Genomic DNA, 11,185 nt, shown 5'->3' with positions numbered 1-11,185 from the left:
AGGAAAGCTTTTCTCATTTTTAAATATTTATTTTAAAATTTTTAAAATTTGAGAGTGTTTTCGAAATCTTATGCTAAAATATATTTTGTAACTATATAAAGTTTAATTCTATCAAAAATAAAAAATTGAGAAGGTGGAATGGCAAGAAAGGAAACCATGGTGAAGTACCATAAAAAAGTCAATTTTATCAACCAAGGTAACATTTAGGCCCTCTATATACATGAGGACGACTACGAAGTCCTTTCTACAAATGAACGGTAAACAGCAATCTTTGGGTCCATAATGGGGGCATAGTGAAGGCTGAGGGCGGTTAGTTTGTGAGATCAAGACAGATAATTTTACACACATCACTTGGTCCCTATCTCATCCCAACCGTCCCAACGAGAAATTACAGGAGTAAGATAAAGGATTACAAAGATCAACAATTTAGTTATTCTTAACATGAGGTTTGGTACCATTCAAATAAAAAATCGTGGGGCTTGATACATATGGCTGTTACGGTGCAACATGGATCAGGTCCTACCCGAACCCAGTTTAACCCAATTTTGGCTTGGGTTCCGTTGGGTTAGTCTTGGGAAAGCCTACCCCTTTAAGTTCGCGTGGGGTTAAAGTTGATACCTCTGCCAACCTGACCTGACCCGAACTAGACTTTGTCCACATAATTTTATTGAGACTAGATCCAGGGGCGACACGATCCTGACCTCCCCCCAAATCGAATACCCATTTTTCTATATTTTTTTCTATTTCTGTCCCCATCTAACCTAAAACCAACCTGGGTTGATGATTTTAAGGCTGGTTGGGCTAGGGCTGACTGTCACATCCCGAGGTTCAGGTTGTATCGAGTTAGGGTTGACATATTGCTATGTCGGGTTGGGTTAGGGTTGGCTTCAGTCCAACCCATTGGGCCCGAATTGCACCCCTAAGATGGTTGTGGCTCCCATCTATGTATAATATATACTAGCCATGTTTCTTTCAATTATCATTCATTTTTTTCAAGGAAATTGTTTATTAGAAAACATTTTGTTTTAGAAATTTGATTCATCACTATTTTACATAGGATGGAGCGGACCATTTTACACCTCATTTTACACCTCATGTTATTGATTGGATAGGGCCACCATTTTAAACTGCATATTTTTTATGGGGGGGCGGAGCCTACCCTTTATTAATTCATATTTTGATGGAGGTGGGCTCAACATTTTACACCATTGTTATTTATGTGATGAGGCCCACCCTCTCTACCCAAACATATGCATTAGGATGGAGCCCACTATTTTATATGTCATGTTTTGGGTGATGATAAATGCGCCACTTTTCATCACTTGGGACACCCGGCTGCATTTTACATGGCAATCGTCACTTCATTTCTTCAAATGTGTTAAGTACATCACTACCCTCGCAGTCATAGATACACTGTAGCTGGGTGTGCCAAGTAATGATAAGTGGTGCATTTATCATTTCTCCATGTTTTTATAGAGGGGACCCACTGTTTTACAAATAATAGTAAATGGGCGACGATAAATTCATCTCCTTCTAGGATAAATTCGCATGAAGAGAGTTCATATCTGCTGCTTACCCTCCTTCAATCCATGGTGGGGCAAACATCATTCTCTCTCTCTCCTTCATCCTCTCGGTAGGCCCAAGGGCACTTTCTCTCTCTCTCTCTCCACACCCCTAGTGGGGCTGAACAATTGAATGGGAGAGCCTATTTATGATATCCTCCCCCCCCCCCTAAACAGATAAAATCTCCCCTGTAAAGTTTTATGTGAGAATGGTTCACTGTTTATGGATAAATTCACCCCCCTTTAACAGTTTTCTTTGCCTTTAAAGCTTAACGAATAACATTGAGGGGGGCGGAGGGGAGGAAATATCATTTCCCTTATGAAAAAAAAAATAATGAGGCCCACCTTCAATGATGTACACCCTTCAATTGTTGGGCCCCACCAAGCGTGGAGAGAGCTGTTGGGCCCACTAAGAGTACGAAGAAGAGAGAGTGCTCATGGGCCCCACCAAGTGTATGAAAGACTGCGACATCTTATAAACCAGTTAAAGGAGGTTAAAGAGAGTGAGTCATCTTATCTACCAGTTGAAAGAGGGTAATTGGCAGACTTTAGGGTTGGCGAATTTATCCTAGAAGGGGGCAAATTTATTCATCCAATAAATAGATATAATCAAGTAAATAGTGCTGAAGGGTGGGGCAATAATTGTCTTTATGGAGGAGCGGAAAATCATTGTTCACACTTTATCAGAGCCCACTGTTATGTTGTTTTACCGTCATTCATTTGCTTTGTACGAGAGAGGTAAGCTTTTCATTGGTACCGGTGATGGGACGGCTAAAAGAACGACCCGTTACCCAATAAATAGTTTTCCCGTGACAAACGTTCACAAGCTTCCACTCTCAGTGCTACGCGTGGTTAACTTGCTCAAGGGGTACTGTGTGGGGGCTGGGTTTTCTTTTTTCATTCTTCTGTGTCATGTTCTCCAACAATTCTCCTGTCGGTGGAATTTATTTTATCCTCGAATAGACTTTTCCATCATTTTTCATGTCCACCTTTGTTTTTAATAAAATGAAAACATTATTAAAAAACTGCAAAGTTTTTATTATTTTGTGAACAAAGGTAGTCATTTCAATTTTATAAAAAAGGAGTTGTCACTGTGAGAATATGGCTTTTAGGAAAAATATACCCCCTTGCTTTTTCCCACCACTTTTTTTTGTTTTAATCCCTATGTTATTCACCTATCCATTGGACATTTTTCTTTCTTCTTCCCTAAGCCTTCCTCATTCCAACGTGAAAACTCCATTACCATAGTGAAAAAACTCTATTACCATACTAGCTGCTCTCTCATGCAACTCCACCCACGAAATGCCTTCATGCGAAAGTCCCTACCAAAATTCCATATTATAGTTAGACAGACGATGAAGGATCTGAGGGAAAAAAATTATAGTTGGGCCTGCTTATTTCAGTGATCTAAACCATTTACTTGCTGGGCCCTTTCATGTAGTGCCATAAAATCTTCTCTACAGGATTATTATAACCCTCTGATTTGTTAAGGTTGTTTTTATGGGATCCATTTATTCTAACCCTCTATAATCCTAAAGGTTCAGATCATCCTATGGAGACCAATTTGGAAGAAAGTCATATCTATTTACACCAGGGTCCAAACAAATAAATGGTTTACGTTCACTGGCCCTCACCTGTGTCCCACCTAAGAAATACGGGATATTAGGATCCATAAGTTTGATTAGATTATCCTAGACCCTTGATCAAACAAGTGGTTCATCTAAGTTTGTTCCAAAAGATCACATCTTATACCCCTGAACCATTAGGGAACCACATCTTATACCACAGAATCACCAGGGAACAACATCTTCTACCACGGAACCACTAGGGAACCACATTTTCTACCCCAGAATCACTAGGAAACCACATTTTATACCTCGAAACCACTATAGAACTACATTTTATTCCCCAAAACCAGTAGGGAACCACATTTTATACCCCGGAACCACTAGGAAACCACATCTTATACCACGGAACCACTAGCGAACCACATCTTATACCAGGGAACCACTAGCGAACCACATTTTATATCCCGGAACCACTAGGGAACCACATTTTGTACCCCGGAACCACTAGGGAACCACATTTTATACCACGGAACCATTAGGGAACGACATTTTATACCCCGGTACCACTAGGGAACTACATTTTGTACCTTGGAATCACTAGGGAACCATATTTTATACTCCGGAACCACTAGAGAACCATATTTTATACTCCGGAACCACTAGGGATCCCTGCCTTAAACTCAGAGTCGGAAGTCCGAACCAATGGTCGAACTGCCGAATGGAAGCCAGTAGAAATGGAAAATTCATTGGTTTCCATCGGAAATCTGAAGGTTTGTTTTGACTTCCGACTCGAAAGTCCGAAACAAACGTTGGAAATTCGACGGAAACCAGTAGAGATGGAGCTTTATCACGTTGGCAATGGAGTTTTTTTTTTTTTTTTCAAAACTACAATGGCAATTGAGCTTTATCACATTGCAAAATTGAGTTTTTTTTCAATACTACAATGGTAATGGAGCTTGGAAACGTTGGCAATGGAGATTTTTTTTTCAAAACTACAATGGCAATGGAGCTTGAAAATGTTGCCAATGGAGTTTCACGTTAGAAGGCTTGTGGAAGGCTTAGGGAAGAAGAAAACAAAAAGGTGATATAGGTAGGTGAGAAACATAGGGATTAGAGCCTCTAAAAAGTGTGGGAAAAGCAAGGGGGTATAGTTGTTCCAAAACCAAAATTTTCGTACCTGACAGCCCCTACTTTATGAATTTAAAATGTCTACCCTTGATTCACAATAAAACTAAAACTTTGCATTTTTTAATAATTTTCCCTAATAAAATTTATCAAAACAAAATTGCATAACAGTCAACATGGTAATTTCAAGATGAAATTATCCTTCCAGGATATCCAAACCCTCTGGAATAGGTTATCCAAGTATTTCAAGGTCCCTGTTGGTTTTGGATTTTGAGTCCGAAGCTAATTATTGGACTCAAAATTGTGTTTAACTTTGACTCTAAAGTTGATTTTTTTAGTCAAATTTTTGTTTAATTTTAAGCCCAAAATTGCTCATTGGACTTAAAATTGTGTAAAATTAATTTTATCCAAGACTGTTTATTAGACTTAAAATTGTGTTTAATCTTGAGTTCAAAATTGGTAATGGATTTTGAGAATCGATTCTGAGCCCAAAATCGATTAGGACTCAAAAGCCAAGATATTTACATTTGGCCAAAGGTACTACGTAATAAACAAGGGTCACCTTTGCCGGATGAATGATGGCAGAGTAAAGCACAAAGCGTGTCCACCCACGCTTGTAGATTATGTGGAAAGGCCTATCACCCTTCCAAGAAAAATGGGCTTGATTCACAGTATTTCATCACCCTCACTAGGCGATGACATATGTCTTTCTCTGTACGCAAGGGATCTTTATTAGGGGTATATTTCTATGTACACAAGGGGTCTTTATTTGGGGTGTCTATACAACTGGTAGGGCAGAGTACATATCCATGAAAAAGAAGTTTGAAACAGACTCGATGGTAGACTTCTCTGGCAGAATTTGATATGATTTTTGGATACCAACTAGAGGAGATTTTATACGGTGTAACCTGTCCATGTGATGGGCCACAAAGTAAATAGGTTGTGCCCCAAAAATCATTTCTATAAAATGATCCCAACCCTCTGATCTATAGAGGAAATGATCCAAACGTCTTTAGATTGGAGGGTTGGGATCATTGTATACAAATGATTTTTGGCGCACAACCAATTTACGTTGTCGTCCATCACATGGATGGTTTGGATCATCCTATGGTGTGTACCATACCGAACTTTTTGAAAAATAAGGTACTATTATGGCTTACACCATATAAAAATTCCGAACTTGGGAAAGGAGTTCCTCAAGTATTTCTAATTACAAGTATTATCTTTAGTAATCAAATGGGCTCCCCTCAAGTAATTCTATATCCTATTTGGTAACCGCCCAACGAGAATCTTAATTGTGTCAAATATGGTTTTCTTAAAGAGTTAACTTCGTATATTGTCGTATACATTTAGGGTCCATTTGGATCTAGAGTAAAATTGTTATGAAAAAAAATACATGAGAAAATCAAGAAGAGCACAAAAGTTCCTAGAAAAAAGGTTAATGTTTGACCCTAGATCCAAAGAGGGTGGAGCTTGGACTGCCCTAGTTGAGGTTTTGCTAGAAAATGAATTAGATTCGATCCAAACCAGAGCTGGATTATAAGCTTTAGTGTGAATAGTGGCAATCTTAGTACCGTATATGTCCAAAAGGATTGCAGAGCTCCTACTCAGATGGCACATGACATGCACATGTTATCTCATCGAACGTTCAACTATTCATGTGATTGCTAATCGACAAATAACCTGTTACCTGCCGGGTTACTTACCACATAAAGGTGCGAGGATTCTAATGGAATGGAGGAGAATGACTCGAGGAGTGCGAGATAATAAAGGGTATTTACTTCTACCTATTGTGTTTACTTTTACCTCTTGTACATCTTCCTATAATAAAGGCAAGTTACTTTTTCTGGCCTTGTATCTTCTTTTGATGAGGAATCAAGAGCGACAAAATCGTTTTGATATGGACAAAAATAGACAGTAATCACAAAAGCAAAACAAAAGCTTCCAAAAAACACTAAAAGCTTACTTTCAACTTAATTTTATACGTAGTGGGGTAGGGCGTGAGAGAGAGAGAGAGAGAGAGAGAGAGAGAGAGAGTATTTATAACAGAGCGTGATTCATGGGTGATAATGATAGATATGGATTCCTTTATGGGAGAGGCTAAACATAAAAGACATTTGATAGTTAAAAGAAACTTTACATTCATATGGATTTTAATTACCTTCGGGCTGCCTATGTTTTCTCTTTATATATAGTATAGAATAGGGCAATTACTTATATGGGGTGATGAACATTGAGGCGTGGGATGCCGCTCTCCCAGTCATTGTCAAATCTTTTTTGAACATTAAACCTTGATAAACCCATATATTGGCCAAGATAGAAGATGTTTAAACTTTAAACAATATTGTAGAGCAAGAGAGGTACATCGGATTAGCCTTCCTCTGGATTACCAGGTCCCTAAAGCTGGTTAATTAAAAGGAAGAAAGCCTGTATTTTTTTGTTGTACTAGTTAGTTTCTGGGTTTCTGATCGGACGGTTAACATGGTCTGGCTTGTGAGATGTCCCCTTCATGAATGGCCTAGATCAATAATCTGCCCTTTCACATGCCCAACACAGCTGGTATCCATTAAGATATGGTGCCAGTCTCTCTCTCTCTCTCTCTCTCTCTCTCTCTAAAGTGAAAACCTAATGGGAAATGATATCCGCACAACCATGTTTTGATATTTCCACTAGGGCATCTTGCCTTTTAGTATTTAAAGAGAAGTTAAAAGGTTATTACAGATTCCAAAAAGCTCTCAAAAGGCAATTAAAATAAAAAAAGACAAGCTAGGTGTGTGCAATTATTAGAACATGCTTGTGCTGATATCATTCCCCATAATAAATAAAAATCATATCCCTTGGCAGGGACAAAGGACCAAGCAGGCTGGAAATTCGAAAGTAAATGGAATACAGTCTGTTAGCAAAAGAACGCACTACATTCTCCACTACTTAAATTAATTAACATTGCGTCCATCCGTATAGAAATATATAAAGAGAGTAGAGGGTGTTTGTGAGACAGAGAAAGAGACCCTCTTCCTCCCTAAATCAAACCCATGGAGAAGCTACATCCACTGCTTGGCTTTATCCTTCTAACTCTCATATGTCTCAACACAGCTCAAGGGTCGAACCCAAGGTTCGACCCATGGAACCAAGGCTCAACACTCTCCATCATGCACGTTGACGACCCTTCCTCGCCCTTCAAACCGACAAAGTCACCGTCGTTGTGGGAAAAGGCTCTGTTTGAAGTGGGTGCTAAAGATGAAGCACGATTGGGCTATTTGAATAGTTTGGTTGGTAAGAGGAGTTGGGTCCCTATTGCTTCTGCGAGGCAGATAATACAGAGTGCTACCTATGTTGTAAGAGCAAATGTGGGTACCCCACCTCAGCCTTTCCTCATGGCCATGGACACTAGTAATGATGCAGCTTGGATTCCTTGCTCTGGTTGTGTTGGATGTTCTAGTACTGTTTTTTACTCTTCCAAATCCACAACTTACAAGATCCTTCCTTGCCAAGCTCCCCAATGTCAGCAGGTATGCCTCTCTCTCATACACTTCTATAATGTTTGATGGTTGAGCTTTTACCATGTATCCAGCAGGATTTGAGTTGAATCCGGCTTAATTGTTATGAGAAATCCAACCCAAGGCAAGTTGCCACCCTAATCCAGCCATCTGTTCACATGGAAATGACATTTCCGCTCCCCTCTTTCTCCATCTCACACACTGAAGCAAATGGGTTTTTCATATATGCAAGATGAAACCGTGCTGGGTAAAGTTGCAACTTGGTCATGTTTGCAGAGTTTTCAAGAACACTACCATGTCCGAGAAATTGTTTTCAAGAACCCTACCATGTCTGAGAAATTACCTAGAAGAAACCCGAGATTCATAATCCCAACCCTAACCAAGATAGTATTCCTTGTCGGGTTGGGTCCGGTCTGGTCGTATTTTTAATGTTTAGCCTAGGTTGGTGACTAATTTAAAAGATAGTAGAAAACAACAGATCTTCGTGCCAAAATCTATAAATATAAGTCATCAAGTGTATAAATTTAAGAATGAAATTTGTAGGGACATGATATTTCCTCCCCTTTGACAGATAAAATTCTCCCCTTTAATGTTATCTGTTAACTTTCAAAGGTAAGGAAAAACTTTGAAGGGGTGAATTTATCCACAAGTAGTGAACCATTCTCCCGGAAAACGTTAACGAGGGGATTTTATCTATCAAGGTCGGGAAAATATAGTTCCCCAATTTTTATCACATAACAAATCCGACGACCCACTGGAAAATAATTTTTGGTATTATTCAAGAGATAGTTAAGAAATTTAAAGTACAACTATAAGAGTCAAGTTTCAGGGCATTTATGAGTCCGGTCGATGTGGGTCGAGTTTTCCCAACGGATGTTGAAGGCTATACTTCTACAAAGATTTATTGTTAGAGGAATGCCCTATAGGTCAAAGGTCAGGCTCACTGGTCAAGGCTTTCGTCTTATAACTCTGAAGAGGTTCAATCCCAGCTTACCCAAAAAATATAAGGTGCCGGTTTTGGTTTTTCCAAATTTCGTTGAACCAAATCATATTTATTTATTTTTGAGAAGAGCAACCAACTAAGAGATGATCCACCTGTAATAAAGTAATATTTCCACCGCCTTTTGTTTCCCTCCTCCTTTGGAGTTTTTATATGGTGGCTGACCGTCCACCAAAAATGACACCTTGGATGCCTCTAAAATTTATCTGCAAATATGGTTATTTTAAGTTAATATATATATATTTTTTTTTTGGGTATGTAAGCTGCCTTAGACCTCTAAGTTGAGGACCAACGCGCTAGAGGCCCAATCTTTTTTTTTTAAAGTTAGCTTTATTGGCAATAATTTGAAGATGGATACAAACTTTACGATAACCATACATTTTGGTGGGTATCCAAAGAGGCCGATAAGTTAACTTTATTGACAATAATTTGAAGACATACAAAATTGTGATAAACATGGATTTTTGTGGTATCCAAAGAGGCCGACAGTCATTTTTAGGAAAGACAAATGGAATTATTTACATCATTCTAAAGTTAATTGAAAGCTTTTATTTACAATGTCGGTATGTTGTACAAAAAGAACATCATTTAATCCATGAATCAACCATGTAATTAAGCTAACATTGCCGGTTTTCGTTCACAGGTACCCAATCCCACCTGTGCCGTCGCGGGCTGCTCCTTCAATGTCACCTACGGTTCCTCCTCCTTCCAAGCTACTCTCTCCCAAGACACCTTGACCCTTGCCTCCGATAACATCACCGGCTACTCCTTTGCCTGCTTAAACAAAGTAACCGGCAACTCGGTCCCACCCCAAGGCCTCCTCGGCCTTGGCCGTGGGCCCATCTCTTTCCTCTCCCAAACCCAAAACCTCTACCACTCCACCTTCTCTTACTGCTTACCAAGTTTCAAATCCTCCAACTTTTCGGGCACTCTCAGGTTGGGCCCAACCGGCCAACCATTCAGGATCAAATTCACCCCACTCCTCAAGAACCCAAGAAGGTCTTGTTGGATCTTTTGCCTACTATTTGAAAAGCAAAAGGGAGTTTCCTATATTGGAGAAATTATATGGTGGAGCAGTTTGCAACCCAAAAGTACAGGGCCCACATTGTTTGGGTGATCCAAATCATTTATTAATTTGTTGGCTCTGTGGTAGACAGGGTGTGCCCAGAAAATCTTCTGCATTGATTGAAGGATCTGGATCATCCAATGAAGAAGATTTTCTGGGCACACCCTATCTACATTAGGGTCCAACAAATGAATGATTTGGATCATCCAAACAATCTGGGCCTCTCATCCAATGGAGAAGAATTTTTAGGCACGCCCTAGCTACGTCAGGGCCCAACAAATGAATGGTCTGGATCAGGCAAATAAATGTGGACCCCACTGTATTTTTCGGCTGCAAGTGCATGCACACTCGTCCACCACATAAACATAATTTCTCCCTATTTTGAATCTTCCCTCAAAAATTTTAGCTAAAAATGTGACTTATGACTTCAAAATTTCTAACAGGTCCTCACTCTACTACGTCAACTTGATGGGAATCAGCGTCGGCCGGAGGCTTCTCAACATACCCGCAGCAGCTTTGGCTTTCGATCCGGCCACCGGCGCCGGAACTATCTTCGACTCCGGCACGGTCATCACGAGGCTCGTGGCACCGGCCTACGTGGCGTTGAGAAATGAGTTTAGGAGGGTGATTAGTAAGCGGGTGAGTGGGGAGATCTCGACCCTTGGTGGGTTTGACACATGCTATACGGTTCCGATGGCAGCCTTGGCTCCGACTATCACATTTCATTTTGCGGGTCCCATTAACATGTCTCTTCCAACTGATAACGTGCTCATACATAGCACGGCCGGGACCATCACTTGTTTGGCCATGGCTTCTGCACCAGACAACATCAACTCTGTCCTTAACGTTATTGCCAATATGCAGCAGCAGAACCATAGGATCCTGTTTGATGTGCCCAATTCCAGGCTAGGCATTTCTCGTGAGCCCTGTACTTGATAAGACCACAGAGCGCGCTGCGCTCTCTTTCTGTCATGAAAGAGAGCGGTGCTTTTGTATGCTTTTGTCTTTTTGGGTTTTTAGTGTTTGACATGATTATCGTCTAGGGTTTGGACCGTGTATGCTAAAAGGGGTAAAAATATCTCAAGAACTACTGTTGTTTATGTGGATTGTGTAATTAGGATTCGAACAAGCTACTTTGAATCTTACTTGCTTCATAAGTTTATGTAAAACACTTTCAACAAGGAGGTCCGTTTTGGAAAGAGGAATGCTAAATTGAAGGGCGCTCTTGCAAAAAAAAAAAAAAAAAAAACTGCTAGAAAGAGTGCCCCCGTCGGACCACCAAACTAAAGTGCATTTATTCCGGCACGAAAAATTAAAAATTAAATGAATAACAAATGCATAATGAGATGGTCTAATAGGGGTGGATT

General features: G+C 40.0%; 1 protein-coding gene across 1 annotated transcript; it reads left to right on the top strand.

The window, feature by feature from the left end:
• The first annotated feature begins 7,167 nt into the window (after nt 1-7,167).
• On the top strand, nt 7,168-10,918 carry LOC143852740 (aspartyl protease AED3-like). The gene is made up of 3 exons (XM_077362316.1): nt 7,168-7,764; nt 9,396-9,751; nt 10,262-10,918. The coding sequence occupies exons 1-3, from the start codon at nt 7,288-7,290 to the stop codon at nt 10,752-10,754; spliced, it is 1,326 nt and encodes a 441-aa protein (XP_077218431.1). The 5' UTR covers nt 7,168-7,287; the 3' UTR covers nt 10,755-10,918.
• The last annotated feature ends 267 nt before the right edge of the window (nt 10,919-11,185 follow it).

Source organism: Tasmannia lanceolata, unplaced genomic scaffold (genome assembly GCF_043159265.1).
Source record: "Tasmannia lanceolata isolate RefF3 unplaced genomic scaffold, GAP_Taslan_0.1 ptg000019l, whole genome shotgun sequence".
Classification (NCBI taxonomy): Eukaryota; Viridiplantae; Streptophyta; class Magnoliopsida; order Canellales; family Winteraceae; genus Tasmannia; species Tasmannia lanceolata.
Note: the sequence above shows the minus strand (reverse complement) of the source record. Positions and strands in the feature narration are given on the sequence as shown.

Coding starts and splice junctions, on each gene's coding strand:
- LOC143852740 (XM_077362316.1), top strand. CDS start 7,288: ATGGAGAAGCTACATCCACTGCTTGGCTTTATCCTTCTAACTCTCATA. Junction 7,765..9,395: donor AAGCTCCCCAATGTCAGCAG/GTATGCCTCTCT, acceptor TTTCGTTCACAG/GTACCCAATCCCACCTGTGC. Junction 9,752..10,261: donor CTCCTCAAGAACCCAAGAAG/GTCTTGTTGGAT, acceptor AATTTCTAACAG/GTCCTCACTCTACTACGTCA.